The 27,871-nt window shown below is 42.3% G+C and overlaps 1 protein-coding gene across 1 annotated transcript in view; it reads left to right on the forward strand.

Annotated features, from left to right (window-relative positions):
• Nucleotides 1–27,871, forward strand: part of DLC1 (DLC1 Rho GTPase activating protein) — a 539,422-nt gene that overhangs the window by 100,953 nt on the left and 410,598 nt on the right. Inside the window, exon 3 of the mRNA XM_077477428.1 lies at nt 18,298–18,423. Coding sequence (XP_077333554.1) covers nt 18,298–18,423 — 126 coding nt within the window. The remainder of the gene's footprint in view (nt 1–18,297; nt 18,424–27,871) is intronic.

Consider the following 27,871-nt stretch of genomic DNA (forward strand, 5'->3'; position numbering starts at 1 on the left):
TGTCACTTGTGAGGAGGGGAACAAAGGAGTCCTTTTGTTGATGCAGGTGTCTTGAATCTTCAGCTAGCTCATGTGATGGGGCCAAAAGTAATTGTGAGAGAAGGACATTCAGTAGTACAATATGTTTGGTAGATGTCTCCTTATAGAGCTCTGAGGAAGGCAGAATGAAGGTATCTGCATGCAGTGCCCTTGGGTGCAAAGAGGGTGGGCTATTGCCCGCTCACCAGTCTGATGATAACAGACGATAACTAGATGATAACAAGATCAAGGGATGACATGGAGATCCTGCGACAGGTTCCTGTAGATGGCCGCAGTTCAGCTAAATCTGCAAGGCAGGTGACGATGGTGACCTTCTGACTGAGACCGAGCCAGCTGGACATTGCCAAACAACGGATGCTTCTGCACCAGCTCACCGGTGGCTCTCCCCTTGCTGCCTAGGCTGGAGCACTTACTTGCTCTCCCCGACTGTTGGGTTATTGCTTCCAGGTAAAGGCCCTGATCCAAGAGACTGACTCCTCCCCAACACAGGTTATTTATCCCCTCTCCCAGCATTCTTTTTTCTTCCTCCAGCCAGCTGGAATTGTAGTCCACAACAGTCCAACTCTAATGCACACTTAGCTTTCCGGATTACATGTGCCAAGATCCTTTGCTCTTCTCCCACAAATCCTCACTTGCTCTGCATTCAGAATGTAGTAAACAGAAGCAAAAAGAAAAGGTGCCTCTAAGTGTAGAAGTTAAAAACTGTTTAATATCCCCAGTGGGATTAAAAACACTTACAAGAGCAGGAGATACAGAAGGCATGTCATGATCAATTGCAGATCATTCAACATCAGGAGGGTTCACAGTTGAAAAACTCCCAGGACTGTTTCGTATGTTGTCCCACAGATACCAGTCAATTCAACAGCGGAGTATCCAGAGTGCTGGGGACACCGGCGGAAATGACGCAATCCGAGTCCAAAGAAAAGAAAGTCCCGGAAGTGATGTCAGCAATAGGGGACAGCAGCCAGCCTGGACCGCAAACCGGATGTGGTCATAAGAAAGGAGAGCGTTTCAAAACTCTATCTGGTTCCTTTATCAACCTATGACTACAGATATAACCATGCATAATTTATACTCTCTGGGCCGGCCGTGGGCAGGAACAAGGACAAGAAAGCGCAAATGGGGAATCACATAGAGCGTTCTTTCCAGGTGATGCAAATATTCCTTTAAAAACTTGTTGGGTGCAGTAAAGGCTTCTTTCTGGCAACTTGACCATGCAGCTCATTTGTGTTCAAGTATCATCATATTGTGCTCCTTGAAACAACCAAACCATCTTTTTCCAGAGCAGCCTATATTTCTCCTGAGGTTACCTGTGGGCTTTTCTTTGTATCCCAAACAATTCTACTGGCATTTGTGGCTGCAATCTTCCTTGGTTTACCTGACTTTGGCTTGGTATCAAGAGATTCCTGAATTTTCTACTTTTTAAGAAGTCATTGAACAGTATTGACTGGCATATTCAAGGTTTTGGATCTCTTTTACCATCTTTTTCCATCTTTATGAAGTTCCATTACCTTTGTTATGCAGGTCTTTTGACAGTTATTTCTGTTTCCCATGGCTCAGTATCTAGAATACTCAGTGCATCCATGTGAGAGCTAACAAACACATTGACTATTTATACACAGACACTAGTTTCAATTTAAAAAGCCACAGATGTGGGAAATTAACCTTTAACCACTTGCCTACTTGGCACTTGGCACATGCTGCACTGTACCTAAATTAAAATTTTCACACAAACAGAGCTTTATTTTGGTGATATTTAATCACTACTGGGGGTCTTATTTTTTGCTAAACAAGAAAAAAAAGATAGAGAATTTAAAAAAAAAAAAACAGTTTTCATGTTTTTTTATAAAATTTTGCAAACAGGTAATTTTTCTCCTTCGTTGATGTGCACTAATGAGGCTGCACTGATGGTCACTGATAGGCAGCACTGATAAGGTGGCACTGTTGGGCAATGATAGCGGGCACTGATAGGTGGCACTGATGGGCACTGATAGACAGCACTGATTTGCACTGGTAGGTGGTACTTGTGCGCACTGGTAGGTGGCACTTGTGGACACAGATTAAGGTGGCAGTGGCTGTCCCTGTTCAAAGCTGATGCCCCCCTGACAGAAGCCGATGATTGGGTTTTATTTCCAATTACTGGGTCTGTTTACATCAAGTGATCATCTGTCATTGGCTGACATTTGATCGCGTGGCAAAGGGTCAGGATTTGCTCCTTACTCCAATCTTTGATCAGCTGAGTCTCATGGACACGCTGATCACAGAGCGCGCCGTGTGCACCGCAGGCAGCTCATGCATGGGGGATGTACATAAACACCCTCCCAGCAATTTAGGCTCACGCTGTAGCTGTCTTTTGGCTATAATGCGGGCATGAAGAGGTTACTTACCATTTTAACATGTGTGTATCACCTTGCGTGTATGTACCAAGGCCAAGCATTCTAGGCTATGTAAACGTTTGACCAGGGACATTTGGATGATTTCCGTTACCATTATGATTTAAAAAGGAACCAAACAACTATGTGATAATAAATACTTTCATATGATCACTACCCTAAAATAAAATAAAGATTTTGGCATGATCAGTCAGAGCTTCAATATCAATGCCAACATTTCACGATTTCTGCCAGGGTATGCAAAGTTTTTAGCACAACTGTAAATGACATGGGGTCTCCCCAAATCCATACCAGAGCAGATTTTAACTCTGTAACAGGAACCCTGCACAAAAAAAGAATGTCAGATCCCATGGACCTCTTCCACACAACCCTGGCCTGGTGATTATGGAGGTGTGTGGGAGGAGACTTAAGAAAGGTGGTAATGTTTTCTGAACTAAAAAGAACCTTCTGTTTCCTCTCAACATCCCCTGCATCTCCTTCTTCATGCAGTTCTGTTGCTGAATTTAGACGAAAATGTCCCAAAGGTTGCCAGAGGAGAAACGAAAGGAAAAGTTATCACAACTTAGATTTGTTGAGGTTTGGTGGTGCATGGGTAATTATCATGGTCAGTAAATATTAGACATGTGCATTCGTTTTCGTCCGAATGCATTTTCGTCCGAATTTCAGCTATTTTCGTTTTCGTTTTGACAAACGATAACGAAAGCACAAAATCCGAAAAACGAAAGATCCGACATAAATAAATGCTTTATTTTCGTTTTCATTGTTACAACAGTTCGATATAGAATAGGAGATTCGACATGACTCTGACGATAACAATCTGTCTATAGAACCTGTGGTCGAATGTGCTTAACCTTACCTCTATTAGTCCAAGATTATATAGAGAAAATATTCGACAGAGAAAAAAGATTTGACAGAGAGAAAAGATTCTGCAAGTTACTGTCCTAAAAAGTGTTTGGGGACCCGGGTCCTGCCCCAGGGGACATGTATCAATGCAAAAAAAAGTTTTAAAAACGGCCGTTTTTTCGGGAGCAGTGATTTTAATAATGATTAAAGTGAAACAATAAAAGTGTAATATTCCTTTAAATTTCGTAGGGGGGGGTTGTCTATAGTATGCCTGTGAAGGGGCGCATGTTTCCCGTGCTTAGAACTGTCCCTGCACAAAGTGTCATTTATGCAGGAAAAAAAGTCCTTTAAAATCACTCGCAGCTATAATGAATTGTCGGCTCCCGTAATACAGAGAACACTCATTGAAAGTCATTGATAAAAAAAAAAATAAAAAATAAAAAAAAAAGCGTGGGGGTCCCCCAAATTCAATTTCCAGGCCCTTCAGGTCTGGTATGGATATTAAGGGGAACCCTGCCTCAAATTTAAGAAAAAATTTGACGTGGGGTTCCCCCTAAATATCCATAACCAGACCCTTCAGGTCTGGTATGGATATTAAGGGGAACCCCGCATCAAATTTAAAAAAAAATTGACATGGGGTTCCCCCTAAAAATCCATACCAGACCCTTTATCCGAGCACGCAACCTGGCAGGCCGCAGGAAAAGAGGGGGGGAAGAGAGAGCGGCCCCCCCTCCCTCCTGAACCGTACCAGGCCACATGCCCTCAACATTGGGAGGATGCTTTGGGGGTCCGTGACCCCTCAAAGCACCTTGTCCCCATGTTGATGAGGACAAGGGCCTCATCCCCACAACCCTGGCCGGTGGTTGTGGAGGTCTGCGGGCGGGGGGCTTATCAGAATCTGGAAGCCCCCTTTAACAAGGGGACCCCCAGATCCCGCCCCCCCCCCTGTTTGAAATGGTAAGGGGGTACAAAAGTACCCCTACCATTTCACAAAGAAAGTGTAAAAAATGGTTAAATAAAACAAACACACTTTTGAAAAATTCCTTTATTAAAAATAAAAAAAAGATTCCAGCGGCGGTAATCCACTCTTGCTATCCAGCGACGGACGGTCAGCTCTCCATCGATGTCTAATGTCATCCAGCGCAGCGCAGCATCCTTCTTCTGTCTCCGTGGAGGAGACACTACAGACATTCCGGCGGCTTGACGTTTCTTATATAGGGTGGGCGGGGCCACCCGTCACCTGACCCCGCCCCCCTCTGACGCAAGGGGAAACCCGGGGTTCCCTGTGACGTAGGGGTGACCCGCACCCCTCTGATGTAACACAGGCAGGTTTCCGTTACATCAGAGGGGGGCGGGGTCACCCATACGTCACGGGGAACCCCGGGTTTCCCCTTGCGTCAGAGGGGGGCGGGGTCAGGTGACGGGTGGCCCCGCCCTCCGTATATAAGAAACGTCAGCGCCGGAATGCCTCCAGTGTCTCCGTGGAGGAGACAGAAGAAGGATGCTGCGCTGCGCTGGATGACATTAGACATCGATGGAGAGCTGACCGTCCGTCGCTGGATAGCAAGAGTGGATTACCGCCGCTGGAATCTTTTTTTATTTTTAATAAAGGAATTTTTAAAAAGTGTGTTTGTTTTATTTAAACATTTTTTACACTTTCTTTGTGAAATGGTAGGGGTACTTTTGTACCCCCTTACCATTTCAAACAGGGGGGGGGCCGGGATCTGGGGGTCCCCTTGTTAAAGGGGGCTTCCAGATTCTGATAAGCCCCCCGCCCGCAGACCTCCACAACCACCGGCCAGGGTTGTGGGGATGAGGCCCTTGTCCTCATCAACATGGGGACAAGGTGCTTTGAGGGGTCACGGACCCCCAAAGCATCCTCCCAATGTTGAGGGCATGTGGCCTGGTACGGTTCAGGAGGGAGGGGGGGCCGCTTTCTCGTCCCCCCCTCTTTTCCTGCGGCCTGCCAGGTTGCGTGCTCGGATAAAGGGTCTGGTATGGATTTTTAGGGGGAACCCCACGTCAATTTTTTTTTTAATTTGACGCGGGGTTCCCCTTAATATCCATACCAGACCTGAAGGGTCTGGTTATGGATATTTAGGGGGAACCCCACGTCAAATTTTTTCTTAAATTTGAGGCAGGGTTCTCCTTAATATCCATACCAGACCTGAAGGGCCTGGTAATTGAATTTGGGGGACCCCCACGCTTTTTTTTTTATTTATTTATTTATTTATTTTTTTATCAATGACTTTCAATGAGTGTTCTCTGTATTACGGGAGCCGACAATTCATTATAGCTGCGAGTGATTTTAAAGGACTTTTTTTCCTGCATAAATGACACTTTGTGCAGGGACAATTCTAAGCACGGGAAACATGCGCCCCTTCACAGGCATACTATAGACAACCCCCCCCTACGAAATTTAAAGGAATATTACACTTTTATTGTTTCACTTTAATCATTATTAAAATCACTGCTCCCGAAAAAACGGCCGTTTTTAAAACTTTTTTTTGCATTGATACATGTCCCCTGGGGCAGGACCTGGGTCCCCAAACACTTTTTAGGACAGTAACTTGCAAATTAGCCTTTAAAATTAGCACTTTAGATTTTGAACGTTGGAGTCCCATAGACTTTAATAGGGTTCTAAAGTATGCTATATAGTTAGCTCCGTCGAATCTTCTTTATACATTCGACAGACACCATAAGCCTTCCAAGACAGATTCGACCGTAATTCATGTGGATTTTCGGACGAATGCAATTTTTGAACGAAAAACGAAATAAATAAAAACGAATTTCGGGAGTAACTAAATAAATTAAGTTTTCAGACGAAAACGAAATTCCGAAACGAAATATTTTACTCTGCACATGTCTAGTAAATATTAGTATAGATGCAGGTCTACCTAGTAGAAGAACTGGGAAAAAAAAGACATGTATCGGGCGAGCCCACAGTATTTCCACCCGAGTAATTGTTTGCTTAACCTAGTGTTTCTCAACTCCAGTCCTCAGGGTGTCCACAACAGGTCATGTTTTCATGATTTCCCTCTGATGAAATGGCTGTGGTAATTACTAAGGCAGTGAAACTGATCAAATCACCTGTCCAAAATAATGGAGAGGCTGAAAACATGACCTGTTGGGGCACCTTGAAGACTGGAGTTGAGAAGCACTGGCTTAACCGCTTGGCAACTGCCCACAATATACTGCAGACAGTGGCCAACGTAGGCAAAGTGATGTACCTATACATCGCTGCCTACTTCCGGGTTTAGGAAATTTGCCCCCCCCCGCCGCTGGCACCCGCTGTATTTGTACACAGCGGGTGCCTGTTAGCAAGTCCTGGCCAATGGTCCATGGCCGAGACATGCTGATTGATTCAACACAAAGCTATGTACACAGGGAACAATCTCTGTTACATAGTTACATAGTAGGTGAGGTTGACAAAAAGACACAAGTCCATCTAGTCCAACATATGTGTGCGATTATATGTTAGTATTACATTGTATATCCCTATATGTTGTGGTCGTTCAAGTGCTTATCTATTAGTTTTTTGAAACGGATGATGCTCCCCGCTAAGGCCACCGCCTGTGGAAGGGAATTTCACATCCTTGCCACTCTTACAGTAAAGAACCCTCTACACAGTCTAAGGTTAAACCTCTTTTCTTGTAATCTTAATGAGTGGCCACGTGTCTTATTAAACTCCCTTCCACGGAAAAGTTTTATCCCTATTGTGGGGTCACCAGTATGGTATTTGTAAATTGAAATCATATCCCCTCTCAAGGGTCTCTTCCTTTATTAGTTTTGTTCTTCTTCTTTGTACTCGCTCCATTTCCAGCACATCCTTCCTGAGAACTGGTGCCCAGAACTGGACAGCAAATTCCAGGTGAGGCCAGACCACAGTCTTGTATAGTGGGAGAATTATCGCTTTATCTCTGGAGTTAATCCCCTTTTTAACTACTTGCCTACCGACTAACGCTGATATACGCTGGCAAAGTGGCACGGGTGTGACTCGATGTCCACCGATGGCCAGTGATCGTGGCACGAAGAGGCAGAATGGGGAGATGCCTATGTTAACAAGGCATTTCCCTGTTCTGCCTAGCAACATGACAGGGATCTACTGCTCCCAGTGAGCGGGAGCAGTGATCTCTGTCATGTTCTAGCGAGCCCATCCCCCCTACAGTTAAAACATGCTGAGGGAACACAGTTAACCCCTTGATACCCCCTAATGTTTAACCCCTTCCCTGCCAGTGACATTTACACAGTAATCAGTGCATTTTTATTGCACTGATCGCTGTATAAATGCCAATGGTCCCAAAATAGTGTAGAAAGTATACGATCGGTCCGACACAATGTCGCAGTCACAATAAAAATCACAGATCACCGCCATTACTAATAAAAAAAAATGGCATAAATCTATTCCCTATTTTGTAGACGTGATAACTTTGGCGCAAACCAATCAATATATGCTTATTGTGATTTTTTTTAACAAAAAATATTAAAAGAATACATATTGGCCTAAAGTGTGGAAGAAATTCTTGTTTTTATATATTATTAAACATAAATATTGCTTTCTTTTCAAAATTGTCGCTCTTTTTTTGTTTATAGGGCAAAAAATGAAAACCGCAGGGGTGATCAAATACCACCAAAAGAAAGCTCTATTTGTGGGAAAAAAATAAAGAACATCAATTTTGTTCGGGTACAACATCGCACGACCGCACAATTGTCAGTTAAAGCGATGCAGTGCATATTGCAAAAAAGAGCTTGGTCTTGGTAAATCCTTCTGGGGCTGAAGTGCTTAATGCATGCAAATATTCTGTTTGCTTTATTAGCAGCACCTTGGCATTGCATGCTATTGCTGAGCCTATCATCTACTAGGACCCCCAGGTCCTTTTCCATCCTTGGTATGTTTCTCGGGGATGAGAAACTTATAGATCAGTTAGTAAAAGCAGCTCACTTCACACACATTATACATAGTTAGGCACATATTTAACCCCTTGATCACCCTAGATGTGAACCCCTTCCCAGCCAGTGTCATTAATACAGTAGCATTGTATAGTATTATCACTGATCACTGTATTAATGTCACTGGTGATGTCAGAGGCAGCTAGTCAGTTCACCCCAGCATCAGTTAGTGTCAGATCAGCTGCCGCACTCACTATCCCAATATAAGTCATTGATTGCTGCCACTGCCACTAGTAGTATAAAAATCAAAATTCCAGTTTATATCCCTGTAGTCGCTATAACTTTCACGCAAGCCAATCAATATACACTTGTTTGGATTTTTTTTATCACAAACATGTAGCAGAATACATTTTGGCCAAACTTTATGAAGAAATTTGAAATTTATAGCAGAAAATAAAAAATATTTGTGTTTTTTTTCAGAATGTTTTGTTTTTTTCCATTTATAATGCAAAAAAAAAAACCAAAAAAAAACAACCCAGCCATGATCAAATACCACCTCTATTCAAAGCGGTAGTAAACCCGCTGAAGTTTTTTTTTTGACCTGCAAAGGAAAAGGCATAATGAGCTAGTATACACCGCATACTAGCTCTTTATGAAATACTTACCTTAGAACGAGGCCCCGACATCTTGCCCGATCCACGCCGAGGGAGCTGACATGTTCCCTCGGCATGTCTACCAGGTATCGCAGCTCCGGTGCTGTGAGTGGCCGGAGCCGCGATATCGTCACTCCCGCGCATGTGCGCATGTGCAGCGGCACATTGCGAGGGGAATATCTCCTAAACCGTACAGGTTTAGGAGATATTTTTTTTACCTACAGGTAAGCCTTATTATAGGCTTACCTGTAGGTAAAAGTTGTAAAAATGACTATACAACCGCTTTAATTAGGGTACAGCGTGCATGACTGCCCAATCACCAATCAAAGTAGCGCAGTGCCCAATAGCAAAAAATGGCCTAGTCATGAGGGGTGTAAAATTTTCCGGAGCTGAAGTGGTTATACTGTTACTTGGCGGCAGGTATTTCAGAAATATCATCTCTCGTACCACCAGGCTTCAAAATCCCCCAGAAAACCTTCCCCCGGGCCTCATGGCTTTTGAAATCTGGAGGTATCAAGGTAACCTAGACTGAGGGGGAGCATGTTTTTTTTTTTCTGTGTGTATGTTTTATATGGCTCCATCTGTTTTGTATGTGCAGCATTGGATGTTTGTATGTAATATGTTGGATGGGACTACATTTGTAATTCATTTTTTTGTAGAATGATAATACATTTCATGAATCTTGAATATTAAGAACTGTTGATAAGGCATGAACCCTGCCACTATAGGTCCACAAATGCTGTTCTAGCAAATACAGGCTTAGGGGTCAGGAAGCAGAATTTTTTTTTTTTTTTTTTTCTTAAACACTTAGTTTTTTTTTTGTTTTTTTTTGTAAATAAAAATATTACCAGTGTTTGTCATAGCGTCATTAGTTTATCAGGTTTATCATATTTCATACACAATGTGTGGCTGATTAAATTCGTTCAGCGCCTTACCTGAATTTATTCAGATCCCGTCATAAAACAACTGCAGTGTCCAATGTATTGCTTTACAATTTGAATTACTAAATAACTAAAATAGCGGCTACAAAAATTTCCATTGCAGCATACAAGCAGCAGAGGGAGCCATCCAAAAGGAAAACAGTGTTTGGAAGTTCACACTGCATTCAGTTCAATTCACAGTCTACTTATATTCCTAACATGTAAATTGTGTCTAGCACCTTTCACAACATTATTAAAACACATTTCTGTTTGTCTAACTTACATTCATGCGACATTTGCTGCCTTGTTATTAACAAAACTATTGTACGTATTTTTTTTTATTTCCTTACTGCTGATGCAGCGGAGAAAAACGAATCCCTTTAACATATAGCTTTTCCATGTTATTTTTCTATAAGCACAGCTTTCACACAGCCATAAATGTCTGCGCAATGACATCACTGCACATCCCTAATCTCTTACAGATGTCTACAGCTTGTAAACACTTTGCAGGTTAATAAAAGATTACAGGAACATTAAACGCTCTGTTTACTGAAGAGAAAATTGAGATTTCACAAATCTGCATGTATAACATTATAAAGAGGACATTTCAAAGGCTTTTCATATCTCACAACAATTCCTCATTTGGAGGGACTATCCCTCTTTTTGAGACCAAATGCCCCTGTTCCTCACACAGCCTCAGTCGTCCCTCTTTTGGTCTGATGTGTACATTTCTATACAAAATTCGATATTATACTACATGAGTGTTATGCTGCACTATGCTTTTGATCCATCCTCTATATGACTGTATTTGTTATTTTGCCACATAATATTTTTTGGGGTTTTACAAATTATACAAGAAGAAAGAACAATTATGTAGAAGTATTTACCTTTAATATTGACTTCCAAAATTACATTACTGCATTTTCTATTTTTGGAAAACCAATATACATATATATATATATATACTGCATGGTGACATCTGTCTTTACAACATGAACTTAAAGGCATCCCAGTCTTAGTCTGTAGGGTTCAATATTGAGTTGGCCCACCCTTTGCAGATATAACAGCTTCATATCTTCTGGGGAAGGCTGTCCACAAGGTTTAGGAGTGTGTCTATTGGAATGTTTGACCATTCTTCCTGAAGCTCAGTTGTGAGGTCAGGCCCAATTGTTGCACGAGAAGTCCTGGCTCGCAGTTTCCATCCTAATTTATCCCAAAGGTGTTCTATTGGGTTGAGGTTAGGACTCAGTCAAGTTCCTTCACCCCAGACTCGCTCATCTATGTCTTTATGGACCTTGCTTCTGGAAGAATGGCCAAACATTTCCATAGACACACTCCTAAACCTTGTGGACAGCCTTCCCAGATGTGAAGCTGTTATAGCTGCAAAGGGTGGGCCATCTCAATATTGAACCCTCCGGACTAAGACTGGGATGCCATTCAAATTCATGTACGTGTAAAGGCAATACTAATAATATAGTGTATATATACAGTGTCTCACAAAAGTGAGTACACCACTCACATTTTTGTAAATATTTTATTATATCTTTTCATGTAAAAACACTGAAGAAATTACACTTTACTACAATGTAAAGTAGTAAGTGTACAGCTTGTATAACAGTGTAAATTTGCTGTTCCCTAAAAATAACTCAACACACAGTCATGAATTAACCGCTGGCAACAAAAGCGAGTACACCCCTAAATGTCCAAATTGGGCCTAACTAGCCATTTTCCCTCAGTCCCTAAGTCTCAGGTGTGAATGGGGAGCAGTTGTGTTAAATTTGGTGTTATCACTCTCATTCTCTCATACTGGTCACTGGAAGTTCCACATGGCACCACATGGCAAAGAATTCTCTGAGGATCTGAAAAAATAATTGTTGCTCTATATAAAGATGGCCTAGGCTATAAGAAGATTGCCAAGACCCTGAAACTGAGCTGCAGCACGGTGGCCAAGACCATACAGCAGTTTAACAGGACAGGTTCCACTCAGAACAGGTCTCGCCATGGTCGACCAAAGAAGTTGAGTGCACGTGCTCAGAGTCATATCCAGAGGTTTTCTTTGGGAAATGGACGTATGATTGCTGCCAGCATTGTTGCAGAGGATGAAGGGGTGGGGTGTCAGCCTGTCAGTGCTCAGACCATACGCCACACACCTCATGATTGTCGTCCCAGAAAGAAGCCAATTCTAAAGATGATGCACAAGAAAGCCCGCAAACAGTTTGCTGAAGACAGGCAGACTAAGGTCATGGATTACTGGAACCTGTCATGTGATCTTATGAGATAAAGACAAACTTATTTGGTTCAGATAGTGTCAAGCATGTGTGGCGGCAACCAGGTGAGGAGTACAAAGACAAGTGTGTCTACAATCAAGCATGGTGGTGGGAGTGTCATGGTCTGGGGCTGAATGAGTGCTGCCAGTACTGGGAAGCTACAGTTAATTGCAGGAACCATGAATGTCAACATGTCCTGTGACATATTGAAGCAGAGCACGATCCTTCCTTGGGAGACTGGGGCAGTATTCCAACATGATAACGACCCCAAACACACCTCCAAGGTGACCACTGCCTTGCATTGTAGCAAAGTGTTAATTCTTCAGTGTTGTCACATGAAAAGATATAATAAAATATTTACAAAAATGTGAAGGGTATACTCACTTTTGTGAGATACTTTATATATACCTCATAATAGAGGTAGAAAAAAATGCACTTGTGTGGTTCAGTCAATCATTTTCTGCATATTAGATCTTTGGGTCCATGTAACCAGAATCATGGCTGGGGCATGTCCATTGCCTACATACTGTGTGCTAAAAGATATCCCTCTTTATTATTTAAGAAAGTTGGGAGTATTTTTATTATATATTTGATAAAAGAGTGCAAAGACCAATGGTATAAAAAAAAGTACAGTTTCCCTGTAACCCATAGGAATCAGATCCTCTCTTAGTAACCCTAACTACAGTAAAGTGAACTATGACTGGCTGCTATGACTTTGAACATCCTACACATCAACACCTCTCTGTTCACCGTCTCAATGAATATGTAACGTCGTTGAATATGTCAACTTGGGAAGACATTTTAAAGGGTGATAAGGAAGTGGCACATGCTGGGATGGGGCTAAACTGATTAAGGGTTGTAACTGATAAAGGGACTTACAAATGCACACAAGATGTTGAAAAGCCATAGGAAGATGTGCAGATGCTACAACATAAAACAGATGCCAAGAATCACATACAGGATGCAAGAAAATTGCAACATCAATGCAGGCCTAATAACATACGCATAGAATTACACCCAGCATACAGAAAAAGAGGCATGGTACTGTGCAATGTCCAGAATACACAGATACTGAGAATTACACCCAGCATACAGGACAACAGAAGTGGTACTGTGCAGTAGCCATACATCAAGAATACGAATAATGTCAGGAAGACAGAGGCATAAAAACAGAATGACTTCCTGGAATCTAGGGTTAGTTAACATGTCTATCATATATGTCTACAAAGAATAAGAGTCCTGAAGCAGGTCAAGATCTACTCCAGATGAACACAATATTTAGCAATGAATTTGTAATGTGACTATTAATGTATCCTTTTTATCGTATTGTACCTTATGTATTGGCATATAAATGCTACCAGCAGGATTAAATCAGCTTTGCTGCTTTGGTGGTTTCTGGGGCTTGTTTACACTTGCATCAGCCCTCTGAAGAGTGAACTGCAGTGGAATGCTTTTCAGAGGGCTTTTGAATGGTGGTAAGGAGGTTTTATATTACCTCCTCACCACCTGTTTTAACTCCTAAATGCTGACATCTTTGTGCTGCAACCGTGTGCAATACAGGTGGTTGTGTAACGGCCCCATACACTTGAATATATTCAGCCAGCAATACTGCTTGCTGAATGCGACGAGGGGGTTTGTCACTCTGCACAGCTTCAGGTGTATCATATGTGCATACCCTAGTATCGCTGCCTTTGCAGTTTGGGGGGCTGTTGGGGGTGTAAAAACATAACTTAACCTTCTGTTTTTAACCACCCCCAACCACAAGTGTATGTAGTACTTAGCCAAAGAGGGGCTGCTGGAAATAGACAGGCCTGCCTGTTCAGAGACTACTAATCCAGGTACAATTTCCAGACATACACAATTCAATCTCAGTCTAGGGTTGTCTTTTTAAAGATTTATTGCAGTACTCGAACACAGGTGGGTAGAGGGATGAGGGTGCGGGATATTCTTGTCACTCAGACTTGTAAGAGAACAACTTCATTAAAGATCTTGGTTCCAGCAGTAAGAGGAAAGGAGATAGCAAGCAATCCTGAACCCTATAACATACCTCCCAACTTTCCAAGATAGGAATGAGGGACACCAACTAGCAAAAGTGTATAGGCATAGGACATAACCCCTGCCACTCCCCCGTAAAGGAGAATTAACATAAAATTCTAAATTAGTGAAACCCACAAGGGCTTTTTTTACCTCTACTATTCCTTTTATTAGCTTTTAAAATTAACAAATGCAGCAATTTAGAAATTGGATGAAAGGTTTAGCATTGGGAAACACCTTTTGAAAGATAAATAATCCATTTTATATACAACTATATAGATCAGACCAAAATGAGGGACAGATGAGGAGGAAAGAGGGACAATGGGACATTGCTTCAAATCAGGGACAGTCTCTCAAAATCAGGGACAGTTGGGAGCTATGCCTATAAGAGCAGTCGCAGTACACAACAGCAACCTCTGGGATCTACCCTCAAACCCGGAGCTTCAAGAGAGAGGTGCTCCACCTTTTCAGCCAAGCTTCCACAAGCAATTTTCTCCAAAATGTTCTCTATAATCCAGGCTCATTTAGGCCCTTAGCCAAGCATATGCTGAGGCCCAACAACAACAACGCTTCAGTAACACAGGCTGCCTTCCAGGGGAGAAGGAGAAAGAGCTCTGAACAGACCCTCCCAAACATTGATCTTCTCCCCAGGAGGTCAGATAAATATTCATAACTCAGTGGCTAACCCTCCTACTCTATTTCTGGAAGCTTCTTCAAGAGGGAGGCAGGAGCAATCAACCACCAGCTGACTACAACAGGGCCAAAAACTAAATGTAGCCAGCCTAGGGCAGGGGTCCTACATGTAAATTAGGCCTTTTCACATAAAAGTTACACACATAAAAAAACGATTAAACATTCAGCAGTACCATTCAACAGCACCAGTGTACAATGTAGCTCCCAAATTAATGAAAGCAATCTCCCCAGAGCAAATAATAAAGAATAAAAACATATATAAAAAAGGGTGCATACAACATAAGTACAGTAACCAACACTATATCCCCTTGCGATAACAAGAGAAATTAAAGTCTAGACCCATAAAGACCCAGCATCTGCCCCCCCCCCCAAAAAAAAGAGGGGGGGAGCAATTAATCAGAAGAAATTATTTTTAGCTTAAATTCGCCTTTAGATTTTGAAAGCATGTATAATACACTTGAGATACGCAGAACTGTACTAAGATCTGTGGGTATGAAGGGTACAAATCCTACACTTGCACTAAACTGATATATTTTATGGTATGAATTTTATGATTAGGAGTAATGATTTTTAATCAGTAAGGTAAGTGACTCTTGTTATGCTAATGAGGCATGAAAGGATTTGCAATTTAAATTGGGATTGCATTTGCAAACTCAGCAAAATGCATGCCAATGTGCCTGGTGTGACCCAGCCTTTGTATCCAACTTTTACATCAGTTATTGGACATGTGCAGAGTAAAATATTTTGTTTCGTAATTTCGTTTTCGTCCGAAAAATTCATTTATTTAGTTACTCCCGAAATTCGTTTTTATTTATTTAGTTTTTCGTTCAAAAATTGCATTCGTCCAAAAATCCACATGAATTACGGTCGAATCTGTCTTTGAAGGCTTATGGTGTCTGTCGAATGTATAAGAAGATTCGACTGAGCCAGTATATAGCATACTTCGTGTGAACTTTAGAACCCTATTAAAGTCTATGGGACTCCAACGTTCAAAATCTAAAGTGCTAATTTTAAAGGCTAATATGCAAGTTACGGTCCTTAAAAGTGTTTGGGGACCCGGGTCCTGCCCCAGGGGACATGTATCAATGCAGAAAAAAGTTTTAAAAACAGCCGTTTTTTCGGGAGCAGTGGTTTTAATAATGATTAAAGTGAAACAATAAAAGTGTAATATTCCTTTAAATTTTGTACCTAGGGGGTGTGTATAGTATGCCTGTGAAGGGGCGCATGTTTCCCATGCTTAGAACTGTCCCTGCACAAAGTGTCATTTATGCAGGAAAAAAAGTCCTTTAAAATCACTCGCAGCTATTATGAATTGTCGGCTCCGTAATACAGAGAACACTCATTGAAAGTCATTGATAAAAAAAAAAAATAATACATTTAAAAAAAAGCGTGGGGGTCCCCCAAATTCAATTACCAGGCCCTTCAGGTCTGGTATGGATATTAAGGGGAACCCTGCGTCAAATTTTAAAAAAATTTGACGTGGGGTTCCCCCTAAATATCCATACCAGACCCTTCAGGTCTGGTATGGATATTAAGGAGAACCCCGCGTCAAATAAAAAAAAAATAAAGTGGGGTCCCCCTAAAAATCCATACCAGACCCTTTATCTGAGCACGCAACCTGGAAGGCCGCAGGAAAAGAGGGGGGGGATGAGAGAACGGCCCCCCTCCCTCCTGAACCGTACCAGGCCACATGCCCTCAACATTGGAAGGATGCTTTGGGGGTCTGTGACCCCTCAAAGCACCTTGTCCTCATGTTGATGAGGACAAGGGCCTCATCCCCACAACCCTGGCCAGTGGTTGTGGGTGTCTGCGGGCGGGGGGCTTATCAGAATTTGGAAGCCCCCTTTAACAAGGGGACCCCAGATCCCGCCCCCCCCTGTTTGAAATGGTAAGGGGGTACAAAAGTACCCCTACCATTTCACAAAGAAAGTGTAAAAAATAGTTAAATAAGACAAACACACTTTTGAAAAATTATTTTATTAAAAACAAAAAAAAAATTAAAAAAGATTCCAGCGGTGGTAATCCACTCTTGCTATCCAGGGACGGATGTCCAGCGATGGCTGATCTGATCCAGCGCAGCGAATCCATCCATCTTCTGTCTCCACGGAGGAGACACTGCGGGGATCCCGGCGGCCTGACGTTTGTTATATGCGGAGGGCGGGGCCACCCGTCAACTGACCCCGCCCCCCTCTGACGCAAGGGGAAACCCGGGCTTCCCCAGTGACGTATGGGTGACCCCGCCCCCTCTGATGTAATGGAAACCTGCCTGTGTTACATCAGAGGGGGGCGGGGTCACCCATACGTCACGGGGAAGCCCGGGTTTTATCAATGACTTTCAATGAGTGTTCTCTGTATTACGGAGCCGACAATTCATAATAGCTGCGAGTGAGTGATTTTAAAGGACTTTTTTTCCTGTATAAATGACACTTTGTGCAGGGACAGTTCTAAGCACGGGAAACATGCGCCCCTTCACAGGCATACTATAGACACCACCCAGCTATGAAATTTAAAGGAATATTACACTTTTATTGTTTCACTTTAATCATTATTAAAATCACTGCTCCTGAAAAAACAGCCATTTTTAAAACTTTTTTTTGCATTGATCCATGTCCCCTGGGGCAGGACCCGGGTCCCCAAACACTTTTTAGGACAGTAACTTGCAGAATCTTTTCTCTCTGTCAAATCTTTTTTCTCTGTCGAATATTTTCTCTATATAATCTTGGACTAATAGAGCTAATAGAGGTAAGATTAGGCACATTCGACCACAGGTTCTATAGACACAGATAGACAAAGCATTTATTTATGTCGGATCTTTCGTTTTTTCGGATTCTGTGCTTTCGTTATCGTTTGTCAAAACGAAAACGAAAATACCTGAAATTCGGATGAAAATGCATTCGGACGAAAACAAATGCACATGTCTATCAGTTATAGACTTTCCATACAATCTACAGAAGGGATGATTCCAAGGTATCGTCTGTGACAGATGGAATGGCTAAAAATCAGAATTACTGACTTAGGCCCCTTTCACACTGGGGCGTCTGCAGTAAAGCACCGTTATTTTTAGCGGTGCTTTACCAACGTATTTGCGGGGGGTATTTGGCCACTATTGGGGCGGTTTTAACCACCGCTAGTGGCCGAAAAAGGGTTAAAATCACCTGCAAAGCGCTGCTGCAGCAGCACTTTGCCGGCGGTATAGCCACACTGCCCTATTGATTTCAATGGGCAGGAGCGGTGGAGGAGCGGTATACACACCGCTCATTCACCGCTCCAAAGATGCTGCTAGCAGGATTTTTTTTACTGTCCTACCAGCACACCGCTCCAGGGTGAAAGCCCTCGGGCTTTCACACTGAAGAGACAAGAGCAGCTCTTTCAGGGCGCTATTTTTAGAGCTATAGCGCCTGCAAAGCACTCCAATGTGAAAGGGGTCTTACTGCCAGCCTGTTTTAAGTATTGATTTTAACTCCAGAAATAGGCACATCTCACAGCTGTGTAGACATTGATAGTAGTTTGCAATGATTGCCAACTGTCAGATTCTAAGCATGTACCTTTTGTGTTTGTTCCTTAGGCCACCGTTTTTGGTGCAGGAGATGTTTCTCCCTCATGTCACTCACCAAGGAATATATCTCAGGTATACACTGCAGATTGTACATCAGCTCAGGTATATGGCCATGGAGCTAAACCAAAGATTTCGGTAAGTAAAATACATTTGCCAATCAAAAAAAAAAAAAAGCATCATTATGACTTTATGTCTCATCAAAAGCAGAAAGAAATAATCTTTAAAATGTTTGTAGTAATGTGTTTCACATACTTTGTGGCAGAGCCTGACGTGTAGAGGGAGGCCTCTCGTACAGTCCCAGCTCTGAGACCACTGATGTTGTGACAGTGGCCATGGGAGCGTGACGAGGTAGGAGTTCCTGTAATATGTTTCAGCAGCCACAGCAGTGGGTAGGGGGTGCGTCGCTAGAGATGGGCCAGATCGCTGGAAAAGCAGATGAGAGCAGAGACAGCAGATCCTAGATTGGGCAGACAGCAGGAATCGGGTGCTTTACAGGCAGCTGGCACGTGGCAGGTGTGGAAAAACTGGTAGCACTCAGAAGGTGAAGGACCAACAAGGACCAGGGAGCATGCAGAGAAGGACAAGCCAGGTCAGCAACAGATGTAAACACAGGCAGAGAATATTCAGGATACAAGCACAGATGAGCAAGAGGCAGATAAAATCCAGAGACAGGCCAAGGTCAGAGCAGGTAGCATTCAAGCAAAGTCAGGGCAAGCCGGGTCAGTAACAGAAGTCAACACAGGGACAGATACAGCAATAAGGATAATAGCTGTAGATCAGACAGCACTGGCTAATAGAGCTGCTCGGCTGAAATTTAAATAGTCCCATTGGCGCCAACATTAGCTGAGCACGGTTATAAACAAAAAACGAGAAAAGAACTGAAAATGGGTCAAATGACGGTGAAGTGGTCCAATCCCAATATACTTTTCAAAAAAAGAGCTTCCCCCTGAGTGGGTGGGATTTTAAATGACCATCAACTCCGGACACAAATGGACACAATAATATACAATTTTTATTTATAAATTACACAATGTACATAACATTGCCAGGAAGGGCAAATGGGCTAAACAATGTCCTCCTGGTATATTAATAAATAAACAAACACATATACAGAACAAAATATAATTAAAACAATGTTTGTCCTATATCACCCACACCCGACGTGTTTCCAGTTGCTGATAATTCAGAACCTTCATCAGGGGTGAACAAACTTGATGATATAGCAATCTAGTGAGGTGTAAGTTCGAGGATCAAAATGCCTGCCATTTAGAAGAGTATAAGTATGTCTGAAGAATGCTTCAAATACTATCGAGGTGTCAACCAAGTACAGGATGTCCTGCAAATTACTTCCAGATCAGTTAGACGGAATCTATGGCAAGGGGGGTTTTATTTCTATGTGGGACATTAATTGGAACAAGCAATGGCTATCTGGATGTTTCAAGTCCACCTTCAGGTGCAGCGTATGGATGGCACTATATGCTGCACATAGAGGACTGCTTCGCCGTTTGTAATTTGTGGTTGGACTACAGCTTCCAGTTTTCCTTTTAGGCTTACTTCCTGGGAATGGGACAAGGCAACCCTGGGTGCAAGTCATATACATGTTAATTCAGCTTGACACACACATGAAGGTGGACTTGAAACATCCAGATAGCCATTGCTTGTTCCAATTAATGTCCCACATAGAAATAAAACCCCCCTTGCCATAGATTCCGTCTAACTGATCTGGAAGTAATTTGCAGGACATCCTGTACTTGGTTGACACCTCGATAGTATTTGAAGCATTCTTCAGACATACTTATACTCTTCTAAATGGCAGGCATTTTGATCCTCGAACTTACACCTCACTAGATTGCGATATCATCAAGTTTGTTCACCCCTGATGAAGGTTCTGAATTATCAGCAACTGGAAACGCGTCGGGTGTGTGTGATATAGGACAAGCATTGTTTTAATTATATTTTGTTCTGTATATGTGTTTGTTTATTTATTAATATACCAGGAGGACATTGTTTAGCCCATTTGCCCTTCCTGGCAATGTTATGTACATTGTGTAATTTATAAATAAAAATTGTATATTATTGTGTCCATTTGTGTCCAGAGTTGATGGTCATTTAAAATCCCACCCACTCAGGAGGAAGCTCTTTTTTTTGATGGTTATAAACAAAAGAACAGGCACCGGTACATCTGCACCTGGGCACCCATGTACGTCTTGAGGCTTCATCTGTACTATGGCCAGTGCCTTCCTGACAGAGCCTGACCAGCAATATGTACCCAATGCAAGTCAAAATATTTGCAGCTGGTTCTAAGTTACTGTGCCTTTTTCATTCTTCAGAAGGTCAGCCACTATTACTCCTTTAGGGCTGTTATTCTTTGTATGGCCAACCTGTCTGGAGTGGTTGTGTTTAACAACTAATTGTTGTGTGAAAAGTGAAAGGTCTAGAGTTAATTTTTTTAATAGGCATGATATAATCATCACTCAACCTATTAAGTTTCAGCCAAATCAGGCGACAATCCGTATTTCTACAGGTGACAGCGGTCTGCACCAGAAGCCCTCAACAACTGACCAACAGAGATGTATATATTAGTCATGTTGAATATTATTGGCTGCTACTGTTTTTACAAACGTGAGCCAACACGGAAGGTGTTTGGCTATGCATCTTTATCCTTCTTTATATTTATCTAGATCATATTTTTCTCAGATATCTGACTAGCCTACAATGTTGAGGCCTTGTATAAAAATAGTCCATTTGCCTTGTAACCCGCCCTACTAATTAAAAAAAATAAAAAATCTTACTTACATCTTGGCTTCCAACCATTTCCTTTAGACACTGATTATTAAATAGGACCTCGCCATGAGATCCAGGGAAAAGTGAGAATCCCAAATCTATGGAAAAATTGGAGTCTCATGGGATTTGTGATCCTTGGCTTTCCTAGGATCCAATGATGTCTCCCTCAATTGTGAGATGAGCCCACCGAAATATATATACAGTATATATTGCACATTCATATCCTTCTCTACCCTCAAGAAGTTTACAATCTAAGGTCCTAACTCTAATTCATACTGGGGCCAATTTAGAGACAGGATCCAATTAAACTCCCAGCATGTCCATGAGAGGAAACCAGAATGGTGTTTCTCCGGTGAGAAAGAATCCGCCAGGAGTTTACCATAGAGATATCTGGTGACCAGATGGTCCCCAGTCATCTCTATCACCCTCGGAGGCCCGACCACAATGTTATGCTGTCACGTCCGGGCTGGTGGAAGTAAAGAAAGCTGAGGACGCGGCTGGAAAGGAGAGAGAGGTTTTTATCTCTGCCTTTCCAGCCTGGGGGAGAGATGTGGGGTATTATTGACCCCACATCTCTCCATAAAGAGGACCTGTCATGCACTATTCCTATCACAAGGGACGTTTACAATCCTTGTAATAGGAATAAAAGTGATTAAAACAATGTTTTTTCAAGAGAAAGTGTAAAAAAAAATAATAATAAAGTAAAATAAAGAATAAAAAAAATAAAATAAATTGAAAGCGCCCCTGTCCCCGCGTGCTCGCGCACAGAAGTTAAAACATACATAAGTTTTGTCCTTATATGTAAACAGCGTTCACATGTGTGTTAGAGCAAAAGCAACAATTATAGCCCAATACCTCTTGTGTAACTTTAAACATGTAACCTGTAAAAAAAGTAAAGCGCCGCCTATGGAGATGTTTAAGTACTGAAGTTTGGCACCATTCCTCGAGGGTGCACAATTTTAAAGCGTGACTTGTTAGGTAAAAAAAAGGAATCTGCTCAGCGGACATGAGGTTCTGATCTGGCCATTGGAGAAACTGTCGGAGAGAGGCATATCCCTTATACCACTGTTCCCTTTGATGTCAGGAGCTGACAATTTCCTATGCCTGTTTGACCTTCCATAATAGAGGGCCCACCGTGTGGGATAAGAGTACAGCCTTAGTTTATGTTGGTGATTCACCTGGTGAAGGATACTGTGTGGAGTTCAAAGCACCCAGCACTTTATTCAGCACATGTTTCAAGAAATTGGACTCATTAATTTATTCAACACATTTCAAGAAATTGGACTCATTAATTTATTCAACACATTTCAAGAAATTATCTCATTAATTTGGTTGATTGCTGACGTTTCCTTTAATTATCTGTTGGACTTCAACTATTTATTCACATTCATATCATGTTCTTTAGCGCATCTTTTTTTGTATTTTATATTTGTTCATTTGTATATCGCTCACATTTTTGTTGCTGCTGATTTGTTTGCACATAACACACAAGTGCAGTATTGTTTTGTTGTTTATGTTAGGTATCTATTTATTTGGCATTTATCTTTCACATTATAAAAAAAAAAAAAATTGGGCTAACTTTACTGTTTTTTTTTTTAATTCATTAAACTGTTCTTTTTTTTTTTTAAACGTCTTTGAAAAATCGACTACCATTTTATTCCCTATGGTCTTTTCTAAAAAAACATACAATATTTGGGGGTTATGAGTAATTTTCTAGAAAAAAAAATAATGATTTTTAGATGCAGAAGCGAAGTGCCAAATTGGCCCGGATGGGAAGTGGTGAAATCAGTGTCCGCTCTAGGTGAACCTTCCAGCACATAGCAAATTCCCTATGATATGCCTACTGAGCATCTTGTGGAGCAAATCTCTACCGAATCTCTACCGAATTGCCTCGCAGTAATCCTTTCTCATTGGCTGCATCTTTTAGGTACAGGGCAGCAGGATCCCGTGACCGCATTGTAGAAGCTATTTTGGTGGTCGTTTTTCCATTTATTTTAACAAGGTTATATTTTTATTGCATATATCTGGGGTTTCTTACCAAATAATTTTTTTTTTCTGTTGCCTTTTTTCTCCTTCATGCAAATAATGAAAAAAAAAAAACATATTTATACCATATTTATCATTACAACAGAGATAAATGTGCAGCCAAGTGAAGATTGTACAGATGGTGCATTCTGTCCATTAAGCCTGGCTGGTCAATACACAATGTAAACATTGTGTCTGTAGCAGCCTTCTGAGTGTCAAATTGTATATGGAACTTATGAAATCCATCATAGCTAGTTCTAGCACGCATTGGCCACAGAGGGTTTGTTGTTTACGGGATGGAAAACAGGTCATCTCTCCAGAATCTAGGCAGGATACATAAACATTTTTATGATGCTTTATATAAGTGAATGTTTACTTGCTGTCAAAGGGTCTCTTTGTAAACTCCGTTTTACACCCAAAATTTATTTTACACATGTTAGTAAGTTGTGTTTATAAGCTACTGCTCTCACTGGTGTTTATTTAGACAAGCCCAGCTAAAGTATGAAATGTATTTGATTCACAATTATTATATGAGTCTGTGGGTTTCATTTAGGCACCTTTGGAATGTTGTAAGTGTCACTATGTACAGTAAATGGTTAGATCCTAATCAGTGTTCCCATACAAATGTTATGAATGTGTACAGAACAGATAGTTGGTATTGCAATATGTTTATTAGTGCAACATTTTACATGCCAAGACATGGAAATGTAGGCCGCACCTCTCCCTCTCTGAATACCAAAATTTTGCATTCTAATAAATAATAACACTCAACGACGTAGCTTGGTGTATAATTGGCCGTGGCACCCTTATTGGTGTAAAATGTAAATAACTTAAATCCATTCAATCATTTTATTAATACATAAAATTCTCACTAGTAAATAACTTAAATCCATTCAATCATTTTATTAATACATAAAATTCTCACTACTAAATAATAAATATAAACAGCTCAGTCTTCAGGACTCGAGCAATACTGCATATCAATAAAACAAGTCCCAACCTAGGGTTGCCACCTGTCCTGTTTTGACCCGTACCGTCTGGGTCTTGACACATGTGCCCAGGTTTCAACCCACCTGAAACCCAGACACATATAGCAACAGTTCAACTGACCTGTGGCCAGTGGCCCCCAGCCACAGCATCTAGAGCGGTGCATCCTGATTCCCGTGCCCACAATTAAATTACCTGCACACTATCACACATACTGCCTGTGTCCTCCAAGCCCAGCTCAACAATGGGCAGCGGGCTTCCTCTGATTGGCTAAATGAGTCACGTTTGGGTGGCGGACATGAGGGTCTGTGATTGGCCCGGTTGAGCTGGTCACATGTGGAGTCCTGCCTCCCTGTCTGGTGTGCGCTGTGTGTCTTCTCACTGAGGTCTGTTTCTCATCTGCCCTCTCACCCCCCTCTGTCAGCCACCTTCTCTCTGTAAGCCACCCCCCCCTTTGTCAGCTACCTCCTCTCTGTCAGCTACCACCCCTCTGTCAGCTGCCCCCCTCTCTGTCAGCCGCCCTTCTCTTTGTCAGCTCCCCCCCATGTCAGCTTCCTTCATCTCTGTCAGCTACCCCCCGTCAGCTGCCCCTCTCTCTGTCAGCTACCCCCTCTGTCAGCTTCCCCCTCTCTGTGCGCTACCCCCTATGTCAGCTGCCCCCTCTCTGTCAGCCACCCCCCTCTGTCAGATACCCCCTCTGTCAGCTGCACCCCTCCTCTCTGTCAGCCACCCCCCCCCTCTTCTGTCAGATACCCCCTCTGTCAGCTTCCCCCTCTCTGTGCGCTACCCCCTCTGTCAGTTGCCCCCTCTCTGTCAGCCACCCCCCTCTGTCAGCCGCCACCCCTCCTCTCTGTCAGCCACCCTCCCTCTGTCAGCTGCCCCCCTCTGTCAGCTGCCCCCCTCTGTCAGCCACCCCCTCTCTGTCAGCCACCCCCTCTCTGTCAGCCACCCTCTCTCTGTCAGCCGCCCCCTCTCTGTCAGTTGCTCCCTCTTTGTCAGGCCCCTCCCATTGTCAGGCACCCCCTCTCTGTCAGCCACCCCCCCCTCTGTCAGCCACCCCCTCTCTATAAGCCACCCCCTCTGTCAGCCCACCCTCTCTTTATCAGGCCCCCCTTTCTGTCAGCTCCGTCTCTGTGAGCCACCCCCTTTTTGTCAGCCCCCCTCTCTGTCAGATGCCCCCTCTCTGTCAGGCATTATATCAGCTGCCAGCACCCCCCGCCAGAGACCCCCCCTTAGAGACCTCTATTAAATAAGGGGAACTCTCCTTATATCAGCACCAGCATTAGATCAGTGTGTCCTTATATTACCCCCTCCCCCCTTAGAGAAACCCATTTTATCACAGTTCTCTTATATCAGCACCTCCCTTAGAGACTGGCGGTTCGCCTCTAAAGAGGATCAGATATAGGGGACTCTGAGTTAAAAAAAAAAAAAGTAAAATGCCTTAAAAAAACTATGCAAAAATAAAAAAAAATAGCAGTGCAACCTCCCCCAATAATTATATTAATTCAAATGTTCGAAGATGATTGTGAATGGTGGTGGAAACCGCAAAGGATGATCCAGGTATTAATACACGCCAATATTATTTAAAAATATACTGTGCACAGAGGTGTAAATCCATTCCAAAATGTGTTGTGCTAATATCTAACATATTTAACTCAAAAGGAAATTGGATATTAGCACATTTTGGAATGGATTGGAGGTTTACACCACTATTTTTTATACAGTATTATATGTGTATGGAGATTACACAGTGTATGTTTAAATACGATTGGAGTGTATTAATACTTGGATTACCCTTGGGGTTTTCCACCATCATTCACATTTTTTTTTTCATATATGAATTAATATAATTATAGAGCAAGGTTGTGCTGCCTTTTTTCAATTTCAGTCTCTAAGGGAAGCAAAGATATAAGGGGGCTGCTCTGATCTAATGGGGGTCCTCTATGGGAGACCCCCAAATTATGGAGGGGTAACACTTACCTGTATTTTATGAAGAGGGGGTGACGTTGACCCCTATGTTATGGGGGTAACACTGACCAATAAAGCGTGCCGCATTATTGCTCTCCTTAGTGTACCCAAAGGTGTTCCAGGTCTTTACAATCCTATAGTGTATACTACAAAAGAATTTGCCATGCACCACCAAAGTGTTTGGGTTTGGCTTGAAGAAAAGGTGGCAAACCTAGTCCCCTTTCTAAGACCCCATTCACACCTGAGCGTTTTGTAGCTTGAAGCCTGAAACTACAAAATGCTAGAGGGTAAAAAATCTATTATTCTCAATGGAGATGGTTCACATCTCCACTCCATGTCGCCTGAAGCCGAACGCCTGAAGCTCAAACAAGTTGCGGACCCTTTTTTGTCACTCGAATTGAGCAGATTTGGGCGTTTTTCTTCTTTTAACATTGGTGACCTTTTGCCCTGCACAAAATCGTGGCAAATCGCGGTAAAAAACGCCGCAAATTGCAGTAAAAACGCTGCAAAATCACGGTAAATTTGCGCGATTTTCTGCTTGAAAATGCTACGCTCAGGTGTGAATGCAGCCTAAATGTAAAGGGTGATAAACCACATAACGTCTGCCTGCGACAAGGGGGGGGGGGGATCTTGTTGCTGACTCTGACCAACTGTGAGATATTTCCCATGGGGGGCACCTTATATAGATGACCCCCCCCCCCGTGAACATTACAGTGAGGTTATGTGACATTCCCCAATATTCTCCAATGTCACACGGCCCCGATTTTCCCACCTGATATTCAAATCGCTAGATATGGTTGAATTAGGAGGGGGGGGGGGGGGATTTAAAGGGATGGGACACAAGATAGGACTTAACATTTTTAATATACATTTTGATGATAATCAAATATTTAAACTTTAATAATTTCCCTGAATTCATGCTACTGCTGGCATGGAATAAGGTAAGTATTCTGCTATAGAGCTAAGCTTAGTACAAGGAATTGGTTCAGGAGTTAGGTTAGCTTAGTGTTGGGGTCATAAGTTAGGGTTTTGGGGGAATTTTTACTTTTAGGTTTATTGTTAGGATGTAGGAGTTAAGTTTGAGTTTAAGTGGTAAAGGTTCTGTTAAGTGCAGAATAGGTTAGGGGTTTGGAGGGAGGTTAAGATTTAACGATTTTTTTAAGGGGTTGGATTGATGATTTAAAGGATAAGTTCATCTTTACTAACATGTTACATGTTACAGCATATTCAGGGTGTAACATGTAACATGTCACAATCGGACTGGCCCCCGCTCCCCCAAGCCCTCGCTCTGATAGCTAGCGGGGATCTTCTCCCCCTTGCTACCTGTCACAATTAAAAAAAAAACTCCTGTACGCATGGCCGCATCACTCATTCACAGGCCCCCGTGAATGGAAAACTACAAGACCCAACAACCTTTGCGGCTGTCGGCTTGCAGTTTTCAATTAACTACCATGGCACTGTGGAGCGCTATGGTGGTTCATTGAGTCTTCCTGTCTGATTGTATCTTCTTTCCCATATGATGTACGGGTACACAGATACACTGACAGATCTACAGGAGACCTGCATGGCACCAAAGATCTGCTGATCGCTGGTGCAATGCTTTTGAGGCTCCAGAAACAAAAAACAATAAATGCACATTTTTTTTACCTGCAAAAAAAATGTGCATTAATAATTTTTTGTTACAAAAATCAACTTATCCTTTAAGCTGGGTATACACTAACATTATTTGTTTGAAAGTGTTCATTTTAAGAATACTTGTTTAATTTTCTAATCATCAGTGGGGTCAAATTAACATTTGTTTTCAACTGCAATGGCAAGA

This window comes from Lithobates pipiens, unplaced genomic scaffold, assembly GCF_037356315.1.
Source record: "Lithobates pipiens isolate NorthernLeopardFrog02 unplaced genomic scaffold, aLitPip1_a1.2 Scaffold_13, whole genome shotgun sequence".
Taxonomy (NCBI): Eukaryota; Metazoa; Chordata; class Amphibia; order Anura; family Ranidae; genus Lithobates; species Lithobates pipiens.